The sequence below is a fragment of the Macrotis lagotis genome, chromosome 1 (genome assembly GCF_037893015.1).
Source record: "Macrotis lagotis isolate mMagLag1 chromosome 1, bilby.v1.9.chrom.fasta, whole genome shotgun sequence".
Taxonomy (NCBI): Eukaryota; Metazoa; Chordata; class Mammalia; order Peramelemorphia; family Peramelidae; genus Macrotis; species Macrotis lagotis.
This window is the reverse complement of record NC_133658.1, coordinates 593,690,149-593,716,283: the sequence shown is the minus strand read 5'-3', so window position 1 is coordinate 593,716,283 and position 26,135 is coordinate 593,690,149. Positions and strand designations below refer to the sequence as shown.

The window sequence follows — 26,135 nt, the reverse complement described above, 5'->3', positions numbered from 1 at the left end:
GTATCCAGCTTTGACTTTAGTAAGATGACATTCATTTGTCAGCCTTGTTTCACTCAGGGCTGCTATTTGGATGTGATAACTACTCACTTCTTTTGCAACAAGATCTGTTTGTCTTTCAGGTCAATTGGATCTTGTGTTGTATGTGAATGTGTGCACATTCTATGTACCAATGGTGAATGCAATCATCTTTGAAGACGTTTTTGTGTATTATATATATATATATTTTTTGCATTTGACCACAGGGTGGGAATCTTGCCTGCCATAGTAATCACTCCAGAGTTGGGTCAGCAGACAATTTTAGGGTACTTTTTTGGTTTGTTTTTGTTTTTGCAAGGCAAAGGGGTTAAGTGACTTGCCCAAAGTCACACAGCTAGGTAATTATTAAGTGTCTGAGGTCAGATTTGAACTCAGAGACTCCTGACTCCAGGGCCTATGCTCTATCCACTGCACAACCTAGCTGCCCCTAGGGTACTTTTTATAAGCTCTTTCCTCACACCAGGAAGTAAGCAGTGTTATCCTTAAAAGTCTGCTCAAACACCCAGAGAGCTGCCAAATCCTACTTCTACTTCCAGTGAAAAGATGACCCTATGACCAGGTCCCATGTGAAGGGATTATGACTACAGATCACAGTGTATCTGCAACTGTTGCTTGGTCACTTACCTCTTGACAGAGGACTTTTGAGAAAAGGGGTAAAATGGTATGAGTGATGTCTTTTGATTCAAGAGTAAATTGGATTTAAGTGAGGCAGTCACATGAAGTAGATGATCTCACTCTCTCTTCCCATCACAGTCCAATGGCAAGCCAGAGTTGAGAAAACAGGCAATGGTTCTAGATGCATCTTTGATGTCTAACCAAGCTCTAAATCCTCCACAGTGCTGCTTCAACTGCCTTCATGGCTGCTGAAACAAATTGTTCTTGTTTGCCCATTCCACCAGGGGAAGATGTCATGGATAGGTCAGAGACTCCTCAGTTATCCTCAACCTGGTTCAGTCCATCTGCAAAAATGGTTTCCTGGGGTGTAGCTACTATGCATGCTGGACATGCTTCGTGGAGCCACAGGTGAGAGTAAGGTAGATCAACTTTGAAAAGGGCTTGGCAGGCCTTACACCAAAGGTACTAGCTTTCCAAATGCCCTCTACACCATCTAGCACATTGTAGATGCAAAATAAATGCTTGTTGACTTGAGCAATAATCAAAGAATTGATATGGGAGTGAAGCTATAGTACTCTCCACTTGAAATTATTCTGTATTTATCATAGTTCTGTTTCTACCAAGGAGAATGAGGGTGAGGAATGTATCATTTTTGTCTGTTCTCCCAATGCCTAGATCACTGTCGTCTGGCACATAGTTTGTGTTTAATGAATGTTTGTCTAATTGAATTATATTAAGGAGAAAATATTTTCTGTTGTGTATGAAACCATCCTGATGATGTTTGTTCCTTTAACTTTTTCTTGGCCTTAGTGCCACAATTGAACCAACATATTCAGGGAACAGTCCAAAAGGATACTTACTTCCCTTTCCTAGATCTTAAATTTGTGACAGGAAACCTAATATAATCTGAACAGAACTGTGTACAGGGGCAATGTAAAAAACCTTAACAATATGGTTCTAACCTACTTTTCCAAACTTACATATTATAGTTAAATAAGATGATGTTGATAAAGTAATTATTACAGTGTTTGATTCATAATAAATGCTTGTCCCTTTCCCTCCTTATATTTTATACTCCTTTCAATCTGGTCTTGCAATTCTTCATGCAGAGCATTCCACTTTCCATCTCCACTCTATCCTTTGATCAGCTACCAAAGTGATTTTCCTAAAGTGTGGCTCCAAAAATGTCATCCTCCCCTCCTCAATAAACTCCAGTGGCTTTCTATTGCCTCCAGTATCAAATGCAAAGTGCTCTGTTTGACATTCAAAGTTCTTCATTATCTAGACCCTTTTTATCTTTCTAGCTTTTTTTTTTAGGTTTTTTCAAGGCAAACGGGGTTAAGTGGCTTGCCCAAGGCCACACAGCTAGGTAATTATTTTAGTGTCTGAGACTGGATTTGAACCCAGGTACTCCTGACTCCAGGGCTGGTGCTTTATCCACCTAGCTGCCCCTTCTTTCTAGCTTTCTTACACCTTATTTCCCCCTACATGTACTTTTTTGATCCAGTAATACTGATCTCCTAACTGTTCTACAAAGAGAACACTGCATCTCTTTGCTCTGGGAATTTTCTCTGGCTCCCCCCCCCCCCCATCTGGAACACTCCCCCTCTTCAGTATCACTTACTGACTTCTTCCTTTAAGTCCCAACTAAAAATCCCATCTTTTCTAGGAAGCTTTTCCTAACTTGCTATGTTTATATTTGTTGTTGCCTCCATTAAATTATAAGCTCCTTGAGAGTAAAAATTGTTTTTGCCTCTTTTCGTATCTCCAACTTTTAACACATAATTATGATTCATTAACTAGAATTGATTCCAATGTTATTCCTGTTTAAAATCCCACATCCTTAAATGAGGCAGGTAGAGAGACTCCCTCTTTAACAGAACACAATGAATCTTTCCTTGAAGTAACCAGATTTTACCTCCTTTTACTGTAAATCTGAATCTTTATTAGCAAAGCACTTTGTTAACTGCAAATCAACTACAGAAATTCATTAGCATTTAGGTTATTTGTCTGGTTGGGATATTTTCATTCTTGGTGTACGTATCTCCAGCATTCATCACACATTGTAATTAATGTTTCATGATATCATACAGTCCTAATAACTGAAAGAGCAGTTTGGAATCTTGAAGAAAGGGAATTTGGAGGGAAATTTTGATAGTGGAATTGAAGTAGTGAATGACTGAGGGATCCAGTGTCTAAATTGGCAGGTACTTTCACTGATAAAAATCACTTACTTTGGCTCTTATAGCATGTTTCTCCCAGTAGTCTCCTTCTTTGCTCTGACTCCATTGATTGGAAATTTAAACAATTCAGTTATTAGATATTCGGTGAGCCTTGTATATGTCTTGAGTTAAAAATTTTCAAGAGACAGTATCTGAATAAATTATAATCAATTTTATCAACCAGTGCTAGCAAGTAGGTTAACAAAAAAAAATTGTCTTCTCCATGACCAAAAATAGTTAGCCTGTGATATTTTCAATGCTTTTAAAGTCTTTGGCAAAGGAGGGACACACTAGAGGGTAGAAATTGATTCTGATAGGCTAACAAGCAAAGAGAAAAATGAATATTATAATGAGAGGAGGGATTATTCCAGTGAGGGGCTAGGGGATGTGACTTTGCTTACTCAATTGTGGTCAAAAAGAATTATCTGTGTATCTATCATCTATCCAACAAAATGGAAAATTCATATTTTCCCAGACCTGTCTGAGTAAAACACAACGGGTAGGAATCCATTAATTCACCCAACTTTACCTTTTGAACATGTCAAAGAGGGAGTCCCTTCACTGCCTGTCAGAAAAAATTTTAAAGAATTTTAAAGAGGAATAACATTGAAGTTGAATCATAATCAAATTTTAAATATTTATTAGACACCTACTATTTACAATATTCTTCCTCTCAGTATCTACCCTGTACTTCAAAGGCTGCCTGAGTAACTTGCAAGGGTTGATTCCTGAATGGGGAAGTAAAAAAGGGGAAAAAACCTTGGTCGTAATTCAACAATTTATTTTTCTCATTTACAAAGTCTTACGTCAGGTACTTGGGACAGATTCAAAAATGAAAAGCAGCATAGGCATTTCCTTCAAGAAGCTTACAATTTATGAGGGCAGACACAGACAATTATAATACAAAGAAGAATACAATTGAACAAAATGAGAACCAGGTGAAGAAAAATTTGAGAATCATGAGACTATTTTTAATTGTAATTTAACCTACAGGAATTAGACAAGGGGAAAAGGGAAGGAAGGACTGATAGAAGGGAGAAGGCAATCAGAAAAGGCTTAGGAGAGGAGGTAGGGAAAAGAACAGAAGCTTAAAGGAAGACATTTAAAAGAGAGAATATATGGGAGTGAACAGAAGTGGGAGAGCAAGGTGTGATAGCAGAATAGCTAGTAGTCCAATTTGACTGTATTATAGTTGGTGTGCTGGGAAATGTCCGGAGAGGAAGGTTGGAGTTGTGTTATAGAACGCCTTAAAAGGTTTGTCTTTTACCCTATGGGCAGTAGCAGGCTACTAAAGGTGTCTTTATCAGAGGAGTATTTCCATATTTTCCAGATAGAAACATATCTTTAAGCACAAACATTTTAAATATTAACCCTTTTATTTGGATATGTTTGGAAGTTATACTTTCTTGCTTTCTTAAAGTGAAAGTTTAACCTTTTTTGCCAGTGATGCAGTCATCTCTAAAAAATAATATACAATTCAGTGATGGAATTATAATGGACTAGATACCACTACTCCCTACATTAAATGGTCCTATAGTGATAAAATTGAGAGGTTCTTGTGTTTGTAACTTCCCCCATTAGATTTGATGAATTACTTCTTGCAGTTACTTCTTTTTTGTTATTTCTGTCAATATCCTTATCTCCAGCAATATCCTTTACTTTATCTTTCCCCTAAGATTTAGCTTTTGTCAGGAGCCAAGAGAAACCAAACATAGTTGAGCTTTGTTATATTTTTATGTCTAAAGCTAGCACCAAATCAAATCAAAGTTTTGAACAATGATAATGCAAAGGGTGAGCAATGGGCCCTGAGTCAGAGGACCCAGGTTTGAATTCTGGCTCTGCTATTAATTAAATGCATAATCTTAGGCAGGTCACTTAATTTGGGGGAGGGTCTCAGTTTTTTCACCTATAAAATGAAATGGATTGACAAGATGACTTCTGAGGTCCCTTTCAGATACAATTAGGAATATTTTCATTTTTACTTTGTGACATCTATTTTGGTTACTAAGGAGTCTTTATCTTTTGCTGTTGCCCTTTTAGTCCTCAGCTATATTTCAAATAGGTGAAGTTCCCAAATAATTGATTTAAACAATCTGCTGAGCTTGATTTGGTTTTCCAAGTAGAATTATCTATTTGAAAAGAAAATGATGACTGTTTAAATGTCTACTAGTCAGCTGTATTTCTCATTGTAAAGGAATATAAGTTTTTAGGTACAAATTAGTTTCAGGACATTCTTCAAAGCCTGATTGATACTCCATAGGTAAATTGACCATGGAACCTCCTATCAGGAAGAAAACTTTAGAGAAGAGATTCTGTGTGTTTTTAAGAGAAGTCCCACTTTTCCTATCAACCTTTGTAAGCATACCCATGATCCTTTTGTCCTGCCCCAGGACTAACCTCTTGTGAAATGTAATAGTGAAAAACTTACTTTGGCAGCCCTTGGATATACTAGTGTCTGGTAGATGACAACGGGCCCTGGAACTTTCAAATTCCCTTCATTGGGAATAAACCAGTTGTGGAAGCTATTGTAGGTCTTGACTTTTGGACCTTCTGGAGCAGTAGGCCAAAAGTTCTGGTCTTCAGTGGGTGCCATCCAATAGGTAAAGAACCCTTCAGTGCCCCTGGGGGTGGAAATGGAGTGTGTTCTTCCATACATTTCAAAACCTGGGAAATTCTTTCCCTTATCAATGTAGGCTCCTGGCAGGGAATGTGAAGAACAACTGCGTTTTAATAATTGACGATTGCTAACATTTTGAGTACTGAAGGTGACTTTTCGAGTAATCATCATTTCAGAATCTGTAGGATAGGGAGAGGGTGAAAAATTGCCAGAGGAAGAGTCTTTCTGTTGTTGGCTAGGGAAAAGAGCATGTAAGGCATTTGCTATCTCTGTGAAATTCAATTGAAGGGTCTCCATGCTGTCCACCTTAAGCTGTGGGTCAGGCCGATAAGTATTTTGGATCCCCGCCTCTATTTGATCTACTAAATTCTTAGCAGACTGTAGAAAGGCCACCTGACCTGTCTCTTTCAAAGCTTCTTTACAAAACTCAATAAGTCCATCCATTTCTTTAACTTTAAGAGTTGTGACACACACATATTTTTTAATTTCTTTCTCCCTGTATCCTTCCATATTCTCCAGATCCTCCATGAGGGATTTCTCTTTTTCTTGAAGAATATGCCTCAGTCTTAGGAATCCACTTCGAATTACTTTCCTTTTTCTTTCTTTGTTGATTTTAAAGCCATTCTTTAAAACATTGAATTCTATCAGGTCATTATCAATTTCGTATCGGACTGAAAAACAATATGAGGAAGATATTTCAGTTTTAAGCTAAATATGTTCTAACCTTCTCTGATTTAGGCGGCATCCCTAAACTTCAGCCAGTTAGAGAACTGATTTGCCATTAGCAAATGATTTCTAAAGTACCATTTAGCATCAGAGAATGGAATACAATGTGAAATTTGTTCTATAACACCTTCCCCATGCTTAAATTCTTTTGGGGTGCTTACTACTTCATTGTGATACTTTCTCCTTGCAGTGATCAATTGGAAAATGAAATGGAAGTAGAATCAAGAGATTTGAATTACAGTTCCAACTCACTTTGGTGAACATGGGTGACACCCCTGAACTTCAGTTTCCTCATCCATAAAATGAATATAATATTATATTCCAGCCCCTTCACATAGACTAAGTCACTTAACCCCCCTAGGATTCAATTTCCTTATCAATAAATTAGAAACCTTAGAGTGGGCTATCTCCTATGTTCAAGACTTCCCTTGATAATCATTTTAACCCTATTTCTCTTATATCAAAATACTTGTGAGATTTATAGAGTAACTCCTTAGGATAATCCTGTCTGTTTTTAGAGACAGCTATTTATTTCAAGTTAAGCATTTGCAGGGGGAAAGGAAAGAATCATAATACAATAACATACACACCTACCAGGAAATTAATCACCATAAGACCTAATTTTCTTGACAGATTTTTGTTGACCTTTAAAAAATTGTGAATTTTCTGGTTTCTTTCATACCTTCAGATTCTCCACATTCCTTTCTTCCAGTTATGTTTTGTGTTCTTTCCAAATCTGCTGTTTTAAGAAGTCATCTGTTGGCTTTAGAGTTAGAAGGGACCTTGAAGGTCATCATCATGGTTTATAGTTCTTTTAGAAATTTTAAATCTTTGCAGAGGGCATGTGTAGCTTCCTTGGTACCACTGAAATTACATGGTGTGGATGGCTGCCTACTTCATCTATATATGTTAAAGTTGGCCCTTTAAATTATTAAATGTTATCCTGAAAGAAAATTATGATAGACTTGTCAACTAAAACATTATATGAAAAATTGTCCCATTTGCAAATAGAGGGGTCATTTTTTCAGATCGTCACATAAGACATACTATCATAGAAATAGAATTGGTTTGGGCTTAATATTGAATGGAGTTATTCGAAGAGGTCAAACCACTTTTGGAGATTTAAAAAAAAATTGATCAGACCAAGATAGTAAAAGCAAATGACTTGCTAGGAAGTTAAAAAAAGAAGAAAATGAAGTTTTAAATTCTGTAATAGCAAGACTACTTTAATTGATATTTTCTAAATCACTGCTTTTAGACTCCATAAAAGTAAATTTTGGGGGACAAAATAAGAACAACAAATAGGAACAGAAAACCTAACAGTTCCTTTACACAAATATCTCTAGGAACAGTAACTACTGCTTTAGAGTTGGAGGGGACCTTAGAAGCCACCATAGTCCCAACTCATCATTTTATTAGATGAGGAAACCGAGAAAACTGAACAGAGATTTGACCAGGGTCACACAGCTACTAAGTATGTGAAGTGGAATTTGAACCCAAGTTCAAGGCCAAGTCCAGGGAAGCCCTATTCACTATGCCATGCCACCTCTGAATTTTCTTAGTGAGGTGACCCCATCCAAAGCCGGATTTGGGAAAGGGATAGGGGAAGATAAAGGCTGGTGGACAAAGCTTCCAACCTGCTTTGAAGTTAGCTATGGCGCAGAAGAGAGCTGCAGAGAGCTCCGAGCAGGCGTCCACCAGGTTAATGACGTCATGCTCCTCGTGGTAGAGGATCCTGCAGGTATGGCAGAGCAGCTCGTGGTCATTCCGACAGTACTCAATGATCCTCTGGTTCGAGTGGTAGACGCAGTACTTCTCTTCCTGTTCCTGATAACTGGCATCCACAAAGATGTGCTCATTCAAGTTTACGTCCTTGTGGATTTTCCTGAGACAGACGATGCAGAGATTCATCCGGCAGGTGAGGCAGCGCTTATAAGCCTCCCGATGCCCCCTGCACAACTGGCAGCTGGGGGCAGTCGTGGCCCTGTCAAAGCGCCAGGTGAGAAAGTTGTGTCTCTGCATGTAGCGCCGGGTGAGGTGGCTCCGCAAATAATTCTCAGGAAGCACCACTTTACTGTTGGGCAGGCAGTGGGCATGGTAGCAGATGGGGCAGGTGAAGATGAAGAAACTCTCAGTGATGTCGGCTCTCTGCTGGATTTTCTTCAGGCACCTTTCACAGACGCAGTGTCCACAGGGTAAGATGTAGGAATGCAGCCGCAGCTTGGCGCAGATGGGGCAAACAAGGTGGCCTACCAGGGAAGGGTTAGCCCCGATGAGTAGAGAATCACAGCTTGCATTCTTCCGCATAAATTTTGAACTGAATGAAGAGCCTAAGAAACTGAATATGAAAGAAGAATCATGGAATTATGGCATGTCAGAGATGGAGGGGACCTTAGTCTTCTAGACCGGCTAATCCACTCCCCCCCACCTCATTATTTAAGGAGTGAGACTCAAGAGACATCAAGACTTGCCCAAGATATCACAGGCAGTGGCAGAGTCAAGATCCAAACCCAGATTATGCCCAAAGGGCAACAAAAATGTGCATACCCTTTGACTCAGAAATACCACTACTGGTCTATACTCTAAAGAGATGATGAAAACGAGTAAAAACATCATTTGTACAAAAAATATTTATAGCAGCCCTGTTTGTGGTGGCAAAAAATTGGAAATTAAATGAATGTCCTTCAATTGGGGATTGATCTAACAAACTGTGGTATACATATGTCATGGAACACTATTGTTCTATTAGAAACCAGGAGGGATGGAAATTCAGGGAAGCCTGGAAGAATTTGCATGAACTGATGCTGGGTGAGATGAGCAGAACCAGAAAAACATTGTACACTCTAACAGCAACATGGGGGTGATGATCAACCTTAATGGACTTGCTCATCCCTGCAGGGCAACAACCAGGGAGGGACAATTTTGGGCTGTCTGCAATGGAGAATACCATCTTTAAGCAGCGAAAGAATTATGGACTTTGAACAAAGACCAAAGACTATTACCTTCAATTTATAAAAAAGTTATCTTACTATGTAATTTTGCTATTATACATTATTTTTCTTCCTTAAGGATATGATTTCTCTGTCATCACATTCAATAACAGAATGCCTTCTATGGGGGGAGGGAAGTAAAAATAGGGGGAAAAATTGTAAAACTCAAAATAAATAGAATTTTTCTTAAAAAAAAGATTCAAACCCAGGTTTGCCACCAAATGAAGTATTTCTTTGCATTGTACTAGGTGCCAGTTCCTTTTATGTTAGAAATAAAGAAACTGAAGCCCAAAGAAGAAAATGACTTATCCAAGGTCATAAAGCTGATCTGGAACTAGTATGCCAGGACTTGACTATCTTTAGCGTTTTTCCCCTGAACACATTGACTCATTAGATCATGACTAATTAGTTAAGCAAGTAGCATTTCTTTTTTAATAGAAAGAAGAGTATAGCCACTCTGTGAGGTAGGTGGGAGTTGAAGACAAGATATTTTTGCCTTTTTTTTGTATCTCTAGTGATTAGCACAGTGCCTGGAAGGTGTTATTTTCCTGATGAAATCGATGCTGAGGAATACCAAGTTGTAATATTACCATATTTGGTAATAATTAGATAATAAATTATTATTAATAATAATAGTCAGTAATATAATAATAATATTAGTAAGAGAACTGGCACTCAAACCCAGGGATTATGCTACCAACTCCAATACACATCCCACCAGTCTACATTGCCTTTCATTTTGCTAATTATTGTGAGGATTGTAGAAAGAAACTATGCTACCTTTGCCTTTGAGGACTGAACTCAAAGTCACTATGCTAGGGACTGTACTTGAAACATTGAAAACAATGGAACTTCCCTTTAGAAACTTCGATTATGCAAAGTGGAGGACAACATCTAAACAGGTAAGTCTAGAGTTGAGAGAACTAGGGAAAATACTAGGAGAAATTATGTATCTACATTCATCAACAACTCCTTTGAAGGGGTCCAATCATTCCCACCAAGTTCTGATAAACTGTCAACATAGCTGGTACAGCCTAGCACACTCTGATGGAGAGATAGGAGGCAGTATGGGTCTGGCACTATAAATCACCATCACCATTTTGGGCACCATTTTCCCTCAGATCTTGTTGGAGATAGCCTAGAATCTAGTATGCTCAAGACATTGTATTCACAAAATAGTCATAGATCACATGTATGTAGTACTCTAAGATTTACCAAAGGTTTTCCTCACAGCAATCTAATTAATGTCTCATTATCCACATTTTACATATGAAGAAACTGAAGCTCATTCACAGAGTATAAATGATTTAACCAGGGGTTACCCCACATCTTAAATGTGACTTCAGTTTGTGATTTCAGATTCAGACCAATGTTTTTTAGATGCCAGTGACTGCTAGTTATCTAGCTCTCTCCTTCACTACTACTCACCACTCATGCCAACAGAATATTGATACTATTTCATTTTTGTCCTTTTATCCTTAGCACAGCACCTGACCAACATTGAGGTTTGCTGATCTGTATAATATCAGATGAATTTTCTTATTGCTTCCTCCTAACTCTTAATATAGCATGTTCATCCCCAGCTTTGTACCATTGCTTATGATATTTTTTCATGACATTATTTTTTGAAGTTCCTTTCTCTCTTTTTATCTAAATCCTATCCATTTTGTATGGCTAGCTCAAATCTCATATCTACTATGAATTCTTGTTCAACTACTCTAGTGAAAAGAAGTGATGAACCCTAGATTCATATCCTGGCTCTGATACTTAACTAGTTCTGTGACCCTAGATAAATCATTTAACTTCCCCAAGACTGAGCTTCCTCATTTGCAAAATGGGAATAAAAATAGACACAACTCATTTTATTCGCCTTGCTTTATTGAACTTCGAAGATCTATATTTCTGGTTTTATAATTGGTTTATTTATTCATTTGTTTGTTTGTTTATTTATTACAAATTGAAGGTTTATGGCAACCCTGCATCAAGCAATTGCCATTTTTCTAATAGCATATGCTCACCTTTTTCTCTATATCATGTTTTGGTAATTCTTTTAAAATTCTTAACTTCATCATTATTATATCTGTTATAGTGATCTGTGATCTTTGATATTATTATAATTATTATTTTATCATGCCCCAAACGAATCCCATATAAGATAGTGAACTTAATTGATAAATGTTATGTGTGTTCTAACTCCACTGATCCTTGTCTGTCTCCTTATCCTCTGGCCTTCCTATTCCTTGTGTTGAGATACACCAATATTGAAATTAGGTCAATTAAAAACCTTACAATCACCTCTAAGGGTTCAAATGAAAGGAGAATCAAACCATTGTTACCAGTCAATTCATTTTTACCTTAAGAAATTTACCACAGAGTCATCCAACCCTTCAGCAGCCACCACCCTGATCAGTCAGCTGCCATCAATATCAAGGCAAGACTCTCCACCAACAAAATGATTGACTTTAGATGATGCTTAGCATTTTAAGCAATAAGGTATTTTAAAACTAAGATATGTGTGTTCCTTTTTTTTTAAGGCAATAGGGTTAAATGACTTGTCCAAAGTCATGTGGCTAAGTAAGTATTAAGGGTCTGAGACGAGATTTGAATTCAGGTCCTCCTGATTCCAGGGTCAGTGCTCTATCTACTGCACCATCTAGCTGTCCCATGTACCTTGCTTTTTTTAGACCTAATATTGTTGCACACTTAATAGACTACAGTATTGTGTAAACATAACTTTTAAATGTACTCAGAAACAAAAACAAAATTGTACAATGCTTTATTGTGGTAGTCTGGAACTGTACCCCAAATATCTATGAGGTTTGCCTGTGTATGGTAAAGTGAACAGAGTTATGTTCAAGGTCTAACTGTACCACTTTGGGAAAGTCAATCAGTCTTTCCACACTTGTAATATGATATTTGGACTAAATGAGCTTTTAGGTTCCTTACAACTCTCTAAGCTGTGATCCTAAGATTCCATGACTTTATAACCACTTCCAACTCTAAACCTAAGATCCTAAATAGAAGTTGCCCTATATATATCACTTTACAGACTTTATAGAGAGAGATATTGGCAGCTTTAGGAAAGGAAAACAATGTGAATTAATAAGGAACATTGGGGCAGCTAGGTGGTGCAGTGGATAAAGCACCAGCCCTGGAGTCAGGAGTACCTGCGTTCAAATCCGGTCTCAGGACACTTAATAATTACCTAGCTGTGTGGCCTTGGGCAAGCCACTTAACCCCCGTTTGCCTTGCAAAAACCAAAAAAATAAATAAATAAGGAACACTGATTGCCAATATCAGCAAGAGAGGGTATGATTGAATAAGGTCCCAGAATTTGGGAAAGAAATGATAGATTGGAAATGAGACAAAAATTGATAATCTTTCAGCAGAAAACCCTTAAAGAACCAAGTCCTTAGATATTTCTGTGGAGGGCCTCTGCAACAATTGCTAATATCTGACTTTGTGTAGCTGAAAGAACTTGGTAATAGCCATAAAAGTGGAGCCACAGCATGCAAAGTGAAAGGGGAATCCTCATCTGGACCTCAATTTGGTGACAGGTAAAAAACCTAAGAATTCTGTATGAACGATGAAAGATGAACATGTAGCATAATCCATTATGATTCTTGAATGTCTTGAATCTTCTTAGATACAAGATGACTATTTTGAAATAATTATTTCAGCAGCTTATGTACCAGCCCTCAATTATCAAGTTTCTATTGCTAGATGACATAATAGACACATAATTTCAAAAACAAAAACTTTTAATTAAAATATGAAAAACTTAAAAGAGAAAGGGGAAAGAGTTTAAGCGAAAGAGAAAGGTGAAAAAACTTCAGCAAAAGGGAAAGGAATTCAAATAGTAAGCCCATATTTAGCATCTACACATCTACATGTACAATGCCCTGAATATCCAGAAGACTGATAAGATGTTTCTCCTAAAATACCTTTGATTCCTTGGTACAGTGGAGAGGGCTACATAGGCTTTAGTACTTAGGACCCTGGTGTTAAATGCTTTGGATGTGAAACCATCTGCTTCCTGGAAATCTTTGCAGAACCATCTTGAGACAGTCTAGTGGAAAAAGGATGAAATATCTCACTTCAGTTCTGGAGTCATCAGGGCCCACTGTGATTCCTGTTTTGCAAACACCCATGGGCCATCATTGCTAGGTCATTTAAGCTATTCCATTTCCAGATCTCTTTTCTTCTTTTTCCTTGTTTATGCTATCCACATGACTCTAGCAGCTATGTTTTTTAAAGCCTTCTCTTTGAATAGGATTCCCTATTAGAGTCCTTACCCTGATAGTACCAGACTTGCTGACTCAAATGGTATAGGAAATGAAATCTCATGGTCAGCTCACTGCAAAGGCCTCAAGATGCAAAAAATAACTTTGCTCCCATTTCATTATGGTAAGGAATTGGAAAAGGAGGGACAATTTTGAAAATGGCATTTTACAAATATGATTTTGTAATTATTACATATGAAATAATAAAAGGGAAAGATGCAGGAAAAGGCTAAAGCTCTATTGCAGAGAGCCTTCTGGGTTAGAGTCAAGATGGTGGCCTGAAGTTAATTTGCTCCTGGAGTCTTTCCCTACCAAAAATAAATGAAGCCTTTCTTCTGACATTCACACTACAGATCCCACCAAGAAAAAGGGAAGATTCAAAGAAGTTTTCAATTGTAGACATCATGGATGATCTTCTGTGAAGGTCTGTCACTTTGGGGGAAAAGAAGAAGTAAAGTCCAGGAGGTGGGAGAGTGGGGAAAACCAGAAGGAGGATTTTAGCCAAAGTGTAATCCAGGTCCCGACAGCTTAATAATAACTGAGGTCCCAGCAGCTAGACAGGAGGCCAGCCAGGAGCATATTAACCCCAAACAAAGTCTGAACCCTGAGAGCAGCGGGGTAAGAGACAGGACTGGGTCAGGAACAATCCTCTGTTAAGTCAGAACCTGGACATAAAGGAGAAAAACAACCTCTGCAAAGGCAAGGCCTGGACTGCATAGGCAACATCTTGGCCAACAGTGAGCCAGGGATCAGACCCCAGTCCCAGCAAAATAAAAGCTATCTATACTCCTTATACCCCAGGAGAAGAACTACAACAAAAAAGCTAAAAGAGCATTTACAGTAGAAAAATACTTTACAGATAAAGATAACAGCGATGCCATGTCTGAAGAAGAAAGCTGTGAAAAATCACTCACAGGAGAAGTGTCAAAACAGTCTAAAATTGGACTCAAATACAAAAGCTCATTGAAGAGCTTATAAAAGAATTTAAAAACCAAAGAAGAGAAGAAAATGAAAAATGAAAAAAGGAAATGAAAGTCATGTCGGAAAATTGGGACAAGTTGGACCAAAGAAATCAATTCTATTAAAATAAAAATAACTAACTGGAAAAGGAAACACAAAAGATAATTGAAGAAAATAAAAATCCTAAATATTAGAACAGTTAGGAACTAATGAATCTACAAGACTACAAGATTCCAGCAAACAAAATAAAAAGGCTGAAAAAATTGAAGACAATTATAAAGTACCTTCTAGGGAAAGTGAATGACCTGGAAAACAGATCCAGGAAGACAATATACAAATCATTGGACTACTAGAAAGCCTGGACCAACAAAAGAAACTGGAAAACATCATGCAGGAAATTATAAGGGAAAATTGCCCCAGCCTACTAGAACAAGATAACAATGTAACAATTGAAAGAATCCCAGAAACCCTCCAGAAAGAGACCCCAGGATAAAAACTCCAAGGGCTGTAATAGTCAAATTCCAGAACTCTTAAATGAAAGAGAGAATAGTAAGTAAGAAAAAGAAAACAATTCAAATGCAAAGGGTACACAAACAGACTAACACAGGCCTATCAGTCTCAGCAATGAAAAGATCAGAAGAACTGGAATAACATATTTTGGGGCTAAGGACCTGGAATGGCAACCCAGAAAGCACTGCCCTGCAAAATTCCACATATACTGTCAGTGAAAAAAATAGATGTTCAATGCAATAGAGTACTTACAGAACTTCCTGACACAAAGACCAGAAATGAACATAGAATTTAATTACCAAATACATAATTGAAGAGTTACATAAAAAAAGGTAAATGAATAAGTGGACTAAAAAACAAATTGTTTTAAACAAATACTGGTCCCTAAAAGGGAAGATATAACAGTTCTAATTCTTTAGAACTTTACTTCACTAAGGAAAATTGGAGGGTAAAATATAATTGAAGAGAATGAATCTAAAGGATATGGGCATAATTGGGTCTTGTCTCTTGATTGTAGAGGTCCATCATTATTTTTGAGACATAAAACACTGAAAAAAAAGGAAGGGGTATTAACTTCAACTTAAGTGTCTCATTATACTTTGACTCACTTTAATCACAAGGTGCTAAGCACCTTCTCTAATAAGGGAATCATAAATTGTGATGACTGAGACAGTGTTTCTGTTAAATCATTTGTAAGGTTCTCAGGTGAGATCTCCTGAGCCTTCCAATACTTAGAGCCCTTTAAGTATCATAGACTGCAATGATCTGAGACAATGTCTCTAGTACTTACAATCATTTGTAAAGTTTTCGGTGAGACTTCCAGAGCATCTAGTACTTAAGAGTTCTTCAAGATACTTACAGTTAATTAAATCAACTTCCAGAGCTTCACTTAAGAAGGGGTTAAGTACCCTAGGTGGAAGGGGAGGAGATAAAGGCAGAGAGACAATAGGCCTTGGTTCCTTGTTAAGTACCCTGGGTAGGGAGGAAGGGATAAAGTGTGAAAGAAAATAGACCTGGGGGAAGGAGCACAAAAAGCTCAGGAAATGATGTGTGTTTGGATGATACTTTGGTTCATGAAGAGGACTGTGTGTACTTGAAAGATACTTGAAAGAGAGTAAAGTAATAAAAGATTATAATTTGATGCAATTTGAGTCAGTGTTGCTTATCAAGCAATCAAGTAAACAATTTGTGATGATATCTTGACAACAATAGGAGCTTATCAAACAATCAAATAATCAAACTTTTTAATGATACCTGATTAATAGTATTGGAGCACCGAGGGAAGAGACACTAAGACACTAAGATTTATAATTTTAGAGAGAAAGAAGGGAGAATGTAAATGCTGAGTAAATTATATTCAATAGCTTTAGACCAGTGAGGGAATAAAATGCATTCCCACTTGGGTTTAAAAATCTAACTTAATCTACAGGGAAGGGAGGTATAGGGAATGGGAAAGATGAGGGAAGAAGGGACTGATAAAAGGAAAGGAATAAGTGAAAATACACTTAAAGTTAAATTCCTAAAAGAAAAGTCAAAGGGAAAAGGTAGTAAAATTTTGGTGAGGAGGAATAAGAGAAAAGGAAAGAGATAAATATAAATGGAGAAAGACAGCATGGAGGAAAATACAGAACTGATCATCTTAATTGTAAATTGTAAATGTGAATGGAAGAGGATAGCAGAATGATTAAAAATTAGAATCTTATAATATGTTGTTTACACGAAACATATTTAAAGCAGAGAGAGATACACACAGGGAAAAGGTAAAAAAAAGGTTGGAGGAAAATATATTATGCCGCAGGGAAGTTAAAAAATTTGAGGTAATGATCCTAATTCCAGACAAAGTAAGAGGAAGAAATAATCTCATTAAAAGAGATCTTCTTAAAACATCTTCTTAAAAGGTACTATTGGTAATGAAGCTATGTCATAACTAAACATATATGCACCTAGGGGTATAGCATCCAGTTCCCTAGAGGAAAAGCTGAGTGAATTACAAGGAGAAATAGCAAAACTAATAATGGGAGACCTCAATCTCCCTCTCTCAGAACTAGAAAAATCTAACAACAAAATAAACAAGAAAGAAGTTAAGAAGATGAATGAAATCTTAGAAAACTTAGATATGATAGACCTCTGGAGAAAGCTTAATGGGAATGGAATAGAATATACCTTTTTTCTCAGTAGTACATGGCACCTTCACCGAATATGACTGTGTACTAGGGCACAAAAACCTTAAAATCAAATGCAGAAAGACAGAAATAATAAATACACATACTTGTCAGACCATGAGGCAATAAAAATTACATGTAATAAAGGGTCAGGGAAAGATAAACAGAGAACTAATTGGAAACTATCTTAAATGATGGGCAGATCAAACAGCGAATAATAGAAATAATTAATAATTATATCCAAGAAAATGATAATAATGGGACATCATACCAAAATTTATGGGACGCAGCAAAGGCAGTTTTGAGGGAAAACTTTATATCTCTAAAGACCTATATAAATAAAATAGAGAAAGAGATCAATGAATTGGGTATGCAACTAGAAAAACTAGGAAAAAGTACAAATTAAACAACCCCAATTAAATACCAAATTAGAAATTCTGAAAATCAACGGAGAGATTAATAAAGTGGACAAAAAAGCCAATACAATAGACACACCTCTGGTTAATCTGATTTTTAAAAAAGAAAGAAGATAACCAATTTACTAATATCAAAAATGAAAAAGTTGAACTAACCACCAATGAAGAGGAAATTAAAAAAGATAATTCAGAACTACTTTGCTGAACTATATGCCAATAAATCGAACAACTTGAGTGAAGTGGATGAATGTTTATGAAAATACAAACTGCCCAGATTAACAGAATAGGAAATAAATTACTTAAATAACCCCATTTCAGAAAAAGAAATTGAAAAAACCATCAATAAACTCCCTAAGAAAAAGTCTCCAGGTCCAGTTGGATTTACAAGTGAGTTCTATCAAACATTTAAGGAACAATTAATTCCTATTCTACATAAACTATTTAAAAAATAGGGGAGGAAAGAGTTCTGCCAAACTCCTTTTATGACACCAACATGGTGCTGATACCGAAACCAGGAAGAACCAAAACAAATAAAATAATAGACCAATCTCCCTAATGAATAGTGATGCAAAAATCTTAAATAAAATTTTATCAATGAGATTACAGCAAGTTATTACCATGATCAGGTTGGATTTATACAAGGTAGGCAGGGATGGTTCAATATTAGGATAATGCTCAACATAATTAAACATATCAGTATTAAAACCAACAGAAATCATATGATTATATCAATAGATGCTGAAAAAGCCTTTGATAAAATACAACATCCATTCCTGTTAAAAGCACTAGAAAGTTTAGGAATAAATGGAGTTTCCCTTAAAATAATAAATAGAATCTAAAGCATCAACAAATAATACATTTAATGACAATAAACTCAGAGCATTTCCAATAAATTCAGGGGTGAATCAAGGATGCCCATTATCATCATTACTATTCAATATAGTGTTGGAAATGCTAGCAGTAGCAGTAAGAGAAGAAAAAGAAATTGAAGGAATCAGATTTGGCAATGAGGAAGCAAAACTTGAACTCTTTGCAGAAGACATGATGGTATACCTAGAGAGCCTGAGAAAATCATCTAAATGAAACAATTAAATATAGCAGAGTAGCAGGATATAAAATAAATCCACATAAATCATCAGCATTTCTATACATGAAAAAAAGCCCAAGAAAAAGAGATAGAGAAATTCCATTTAAAATAACTGTAGACAACATTAAATGCTTGGAAATCTACCTCCTAAGATAAACCCAGGAGCTGTATGAACATATTTATCAAGTTCTCCTCACCCAAATAAATTCAATCTAAATAACTGGAAAAATGTCAAATGCTCATGGTTAGGTCAAGCTAATATAATCAAAATGACAATTCTACCCCCAAATTAAATAACTTATTCAGTACCATACCAATCAAATACCAAATTACTACTTTACTGAGCTAGAAAAATATAGTAACAAAATTCATCTGAGTAACAAAAGGGCAAGAGTCACAAGGGAACTGATTAAAAAAAAATGTAAAGGAAAGTGGCCTAGCTCTACCAGATCTAAAACTATACTATAAAGTAGCAGTCATAAAACTGCCTGGTGTTGGTTAAGAAATAGAGTAATGGATCAGTGGATCAGGATAGGTTCCAAAGAAAGTTCAGTAAATTAATTCCTATTCTACATAAACTATTTAAAAAATAGGAGAGGAAAGAGTTCTACCAAACTCCTTTTATGACACCAACATGGTGCTGATACCTAAATCAGGAAGAATCAAAACAAATAATAGACCAATCTACTATTTGACAAACTCAAAGACAGCCTCTGGGATAAGAACTCACTATTTGACAAAAATTGTTGGGAAAACTGGAAAATAGTATGGCAAAAACTAGGCATAACCTCATCTCCCACCCTATACAAAATTAAGGTCAAAATGGGTACATAAAGAGTGATACCACAGATAAAATACTCTATCTGATCTATGGATAGGGGATAAATTTATGACCAAAGAAGAATTAGAGCAGATTATAAACTACAAAATGAATGATTTTGACTATTAAATAAAAAGTTTTTGCACTAATAAAATCAATGCTGCCAAAATTAGAAGAAAATAAGAAAGTTGGAAAACAATTTCCACAATCAGGAGTTCTGATAAAGGTCTCATTTCTAAAATATATAGAGAATTGCATCAAATTTATAAGGTTACAAGTTATTCCCCAATTGATAAATGGTTAAAGGATATAAATAGACAGTTTTCAAATAGGAAATTAAATCTATATATAATCATATGAAAAAACACTCCAAAATTAATTTGAAAAACAAGATGTGCAGTTTTGGTATTATTTTTATAATTTCCCTTTTTTAATGTCTCATTTTCACATCATTCTGTCCTACATGAATTTCTTACCCTGCCTGTCTAATTCTCTTCCTTTACTGTCATTTTCTATTTCAATCATTCTAATTTTCATGGATATTTCAGTCTTTGTGGTATAGGGGAAAGAATGCTGTTTAGAGTCAAAACACTGGGATATCACACTTCATAACTATGTGACCATAGCCACATCATCTCTCTGTACTTCAGTTTTCCCTGTCTGTAAATTGAAAATAATCCTTGTACTCAAAGGATCGTGAAAAAAATGTTTTCTAAACTTTCAAATTCCATGTAAATGTGGGCAATTATTATCTTTCATTTCAATCATTATCTTTCAATTATCATCTTTTCATTATCTTTTCATTTCAGACTCACACCAGTCTTGCTTCTTCACTTATATCTATTTTATTTGTGACATATTATTCTACTCAGTTTCACAAACATTTTAATATGCATACATAGACATAAACATACATACATATTTTCTTCTCTGGGATAACATAAATTCTTTCAGGGTAGGAATTATCTAATTGTACTTATATTTCCAATACCAAATAATAGGTATATAAATAAATGCTTATTAAGAATCTATGCTGATTAAATATTTAAACTTAGTAATTTATGTCTGCTAATAAATTATGATTAATCAATTTATGTATCTACTCTGTCTACATCTATCTTTCTCTCTCTCTGGGTACTCTCTGTATCTCTATATTTTCTGTCTTTGTTTTTCTCTCCCCCTCCTCTCCCTTCCTTTTCTCCTTTTCTCCTTTTTAGGACAGACTAGAGAGTAAACTGAAGATCACAGCTCTGGTTCTTTTTATTGAAATGGATATGGTGGATATTAGTCTAGGCTGAAATGAAGGCTCTACAACAATAAGGGTCAAGAAATACCCAAACTGAGTATTTGTATCTAACAGTATTTAGATCTTAGTATGATATAATTCACCATTTTCTCCTTAAATGAGTGTGCATAACACTATAATTTCAGAATTTAGTATTAAAAAGATTTCCCTTATCTAGAGAAGCTATTTAGACAAGTTTTCATGTTTTGTTTTAAGTTAAAATTTTTATAAAAGAGAAAAGTCAGTTTAATATAATGGAATGGATACTGAACTTGAGGTCTGAGGACCTGAGTTGACTTAATTACTGTGTATCCTTTGACAGGTTACCTTTCTGAGACTTTTCCTTATTTGACTAATGGGAATAATTTATATACTTCTTTATCTCACAGGATTATGGTGAAAAGTGATTTGTATGTTTGCAGTTATATACTTTAGTCCTGTTCTATATTTGTTCTATATCTTCATAGGTTTATTTTGCTCAGGCAGAAGGTATGGGGTGCAGGGATTACTCATAAGCTCAGAATTCACTTTTATTGGCATAGAAGCTTTGAACAGTTCATTTTCCAAACTGACTGATTCACCTGGGGGGTGCCTTGCTTCTGGTGTTCATCATATTAATCCCTAAATTTAGTTCTGATATTCAGTTGGTCTAACTTTACTGCAAGATAGAACTTCAGAGCTCAAGAGATCTACCAACCTCAGCTTCTCCAGTCATTCACAATCTCAGTCAACATTCCTTTTGTTTTTCAAATATCAGTGTATGATATCTTTTTATGCATTTGTGTGTGTGTGTGTGTGTGTGTATGAGGGTAAGAAGCTTTCTGGGCTTTATATATACCTTTAACTTTCTACTTTGTTAGCCTCTATTATCCACCTTTCTTGAGCATTTTGTTGTGCTGCTTCAAGAACTTTTGGAGGAAATTGTAACATCAATTTATGAGAACTCAAAAAACCAAACAAACCCTTATGTCATCTTACCTAAACTGGGCTCTTATTACTGCACTCATTAAAAAAAAAACGTTAAAAGAAACTATTGATTCCTATCACATGCACACAATGACTTTCAAATGTTCTCTAACCTCTCAATCAATCAACAAATATCCATTATTTACCTAAGATGTTCCAGGAACTAAGTTAGATCCCAGGGATGAAAAGTTCAAAACATAAAGAATGGAAATACTTTTATTCTCAATGAGCTTCAAATGACCTTTCCTACTTGTAGCAAAAACTTTACAAGTTTGTTGTACACAGATAGTATGGTACTTTTGACACATTGTCTATATAACCATGGAGAAATTATTTAATTTTTAATATCTCTCAATAGTTACATGAAATGGGCACTTAACTTCTAGGGTTATTTTGAAGATCAGATGAGATTATGTACAACTTTTAAAGCAAAATGACTTTTTCTTGTTATTCTTGTTGTTTTTCTTGTTGTTTTTGTTTTTTGTTCTTGTTAGTCTTCCCTAATAAGCCCTTAACTATCTGCAATCAGGTTTCCATTCCCACTGTCAAATGAAACTGTTCTCTTTGTTGGTGGTCTCCTAAGGGTAAATCCCATGCCTTTACTTCATTGCTTATCTTCTGTGAATTTTAATAGTATTTGACACTATTTAGGTGCCTTCTCTTCTTGACAGTAGTTTTCCTTGGCTTTCATGTCATTCCTTTTTCCTGATTCTCCTGCAACATCTCCGATTAATGTCTTAGTCTCTGTAGCTGGTTCTTCCTACTCTTCTCTGTTACATTAAATATGAATGTACCTATTGTCTTTCAGAATAACTATAAACTCCTTAACCTGGCATTCAATGCTCTCCATGATTTGGCTCCATTTGAACTGGAAAATTTCATCTAATCACCTTCATGAGATAAACTATACTCACCTTTTCCTCTTCTCATCTTATATTCCCCTCTCTAATCATTTACAAACATTTCTATCTTTACTTCTCCCAAAATTCACCTCAAACGTTGCTTTCTCCATCAAGCCTCCCTTCAATTGAAATCTCTATGGTATAAAGTTAATAAAAATAGAATATGTAATAAGATGTCCTATAGAATTTAGAGATGAAATGGATCTTGTCTAAACCTTCTCCTTTGCAGATGAGTAAATTCAGGCCTAGAGAAGTGAAGTGAATTGTATAAAGTCATATAGACATTAAGATCAGAATCAATTAACTTCTCTAATAAAGAAACTATTTATTTACAATGAACTCCTGTCTTTCAGCAGATGACTTTTCTTATTTTCACTAGTTCACAGGTTTGCTATGAATTAAACTAATATCTTGACATAGTAGATAGCTAGAGGTCTGGGCTTGTTTTCAACTTCCTCTTTTGTTAAATGAAGGTGCTGGTCTCAATCATAAGGTCCTTTCTAATATTAGATTGTCTGACTTCAAGGCAAATGTTCTTTTCATTATACCATGCCGCCTCTCTGAAAAGTAAAAGTCCAAATGAAGCTTGAAACCACAAGCCTATGATTTTTTTCAAATATACTACTGATTGAGCTGTTTGGAGTTTTCATTCTCCAAACCATCTTTATAATAAAACCCTAATAATTGGGGGGCACAAGCCATTAATAATTGCCAAATAGGGGTGGCTAGGTGGCGCAGTGGATACAGCACTGGCCCTGGAGTCAGGAGTACCTGGGTTCAAATCCAGTCTCAGACACTTAATGATTACCTAGCTGTGTGGCCTTGGGCAAGCCACCTAACCCCATTTGCCTTGCAAAAAAAAAAAAAGCCCAAAACTAAAAAAAAAATTGCCAAGTAAATGAGAGTAGCAGAAACTTCTCAGTAGGCTTTGACATTTTGGTTTATCTTCTAATTTGAACTTTTTCCCAGGTGCCTCATCCAAAGTTCTAGGCATATAGTAGTCATACAATACATACTCAGATGAGTAACAATTTGGAAATAGTTATTAAATCAAGCAAAAATATATTTTGCATGACATTACATGTATAATAATTATAATAGTGCTTGTCTTCTTAGTAAGTAAGGGAGAGGATAGAGGGAAGGAAAATTTTGCAAGCAAAAATTTTAAAAAATATTAAAAATATTTTTTAAAAATCCAAGAATTCACCTGAGGGGAAAAAAGAGCCAAGCTACACAAATAAAAAGGTATCTCAGAGGTTATGTAGTCTAATTTCTATCTTAAGCATGAATCCTGGCTAAAATTTTCTTTTCATTTTAAAAAAATTGCTGTATTTTAATATTGAAGTCTTACAAAACAAATTTCCATATGAAGTCATGTTGCGAAAAATTTGTCTAGAATTTTCTTTGACAAATCTTCATTGAGTCTCTGATAGAAGATCTCCAGTTTTGGGAAACTTGCTTTCTCCTTAAAGTATCCAGTACACTTTTGAAAAACTTTAACTACTAAAAAAGATTATTCCAGGAAACAAATCAGGATGAGAGAGTAGAAGGAAGAAAGCACACAAATCAAGTTCTGATCAGGGAATCCAAGAAAGAAAATTAGAGTTATTCATTTTTTCATATCAGGGTGGCATGGGGAGACAAAAGTGTCTATGGACACTGGGGTTAGGGTTTAGGCAGCAGGCTTAAAAAAAAAAAAGGGAGAATCTACGGTTAAATTACAGAACCGGTAGCCCTTTCTACCTGACTGTCAGTGACTGAGTCCAGAGGTAGTCTAATGGAATTCCAACTAAGGACAATCACACAAGTATGTTATTCAAGCCAAAACCAAGTCAGGATCTTGTAGAGTGCAGACCAAGAAATCAATGCTCAGACTTCGCCCTGGATCAGACTACTTTGGGCAAATTGAAGGCATATAGCTTTCCTTCCTGAGAGGGAATTTTGGAATAATGTCACATTCAATAATATGAGAAGGTAGCAGCAGAACCTATGAGAACATAATATGGGACTAAGCACAGCCCAGACAGTCCTTCCAGATTCATATAGAAGTTCTGAGTGTAAAGTTTTATAAATTAAAAATGATTTTACAAATGAAATAAGCATAACATGAGAAATATTGGAAAAGATTAGAGAATTGGCACATATAGTACAAAATACTGTCTAAGACTTTAAAAGTTTTTTTTTATTTATTTAAAGTAATGGGATTAAGTGATTTGCCCAAGGTCACACTGCTAGGCACTTATCTTCTTTTTTTTTTTTTTAAGGTTTTTGTAAGGCAAATGGGGTTAAGTGGCTTGCCCAAGGCCACACAGCTAGGTAATTATTAAGTGTCTGACATCAGCTTTGAACTCAGGTACTCCTGACTCCAGAGCCAGTGCTCTATCCACTCCACCACCTAGCTGTCCCCCTTAATAAGACTCCTTGAAAATCAGATTGGATCAAATAAAAGCTAATGACTCAATGAAACAATAAAAAATATTGAAATAGAAGCCTGAAAAAAATAGAAGTGTGGGGTATCACATATAAAAAAATACAACTGATCTGGAAAACAGATCAAAGAACAACAATTTAGAAGTTATTGTAAGGATCGTGGCACACGTATGCCTGTGGTCTTGGCTACTGAGATAATTGAAGCTGGTGAATCATTTGAACATAGGAGCTCTGAGTTGGAGTAAAGCTAAAGACAGTTGAATGTGTTTACATTAACTTCAGAATCAATATGATGATGGAAGGACCACCTCCAGAAGGAGAGAATAGGAAAAATCACCAGACTACCTAAGGGAAGTCAAAGCAGCTTCAATTCTAGCCTAGGTGAACTAGTATGACTGAGTCTAAAAAAATAATCTTTGTACTACCTGAAAGTCATGAACAAAAAAAAGAACCTAGGTATTATATTTCATTAAGTACAAAAGAAAACTGTTCAGATTTCTTAGATTCAGAGGGCAAATTGAAAATAAAAGAATCCATTGTTCACCTCCTGAAACTCCAGAAAAGAAAATTCCCAGGAACATTATAGTCCATCAAAAGCTTCATAGTCTAAGGAATAATATTCTGCAAGTGGTCAGATAGAAAGAATTCAAATACCAAGAGCCACAGTCAGAATCATACAAGATTTAGCAACTACCACTACCAAACTGGAGTGCTTGAAATACAGTATTTCAGAAGTTTAAAGAGTGAGGCTTACAACCAAAAATAACATCCAGAAAAACTTAGTATTCTACAGGGTGATAGGGATGTTTAATGAAATACAAGACTCCCAAGAAATCCTGTTGAAAAGACCAAAATCATTCAGAAACTTTAAAATACAAACATAGGGATCAAGAGAAATATAAAAAAGTAACTATGAGCAAGCGATCATAAGGGACTAAAGGAGGATGAACTATTTCCATTCAGCTATGTGGAGACAATGATCCACATGTCCCCTCATAATGCTATCATCATTAAAGGTCACAGAAGGAATTGTTTTGCTTTGTTTTTATGATCTTAGAGAAGGAAAAAAAGGAAGGGAAAAAGTATATACTAGGGAAATAAAATGAAA

At 35.8% G+C, this 26,135-nt stretch overlaps 1 protein-coding gene and 1 long non-coding RNA gene across 2 annotated transcripts in view; one reads left to right on the top strand and one right to left on the bottom strand.

Moving 5' to 3' along the window:
* The window catches only part of LOC141507332 (uncharacterized), a 148,104-nt gene that overhangs the window by 89,329 nt on the left and 32,640 nt on the right, over positions 1–26,135 (top strand). The gene's annotated exons all lie outside the window — the stretch shown is intronic.
* The window catches only part of TRIM42 (tripartite motif containing 42), a 65,574-nt gene that overhangs the window by 25,241 nt on the left and 14,198 nt on the right, over positions 1–26,135 (bottom strand). Inside the window, exons 2-3 of the mRNA XM_074214893.1 lie at positions 7,854–8,554; positions 5,302–6,161 (exon numbers count right to left, since the gene is read on the bottom strand). Of these exons, the coding sequence (XP_074070994.1) occupies positions 5,302–6,161; positions 7,854–8,554 (1,561 nt within the window). The remainder of the gene's footprint in view (positions 1–5,301; positions 6,162–7,853; positions 8,555–26,135) is intronic.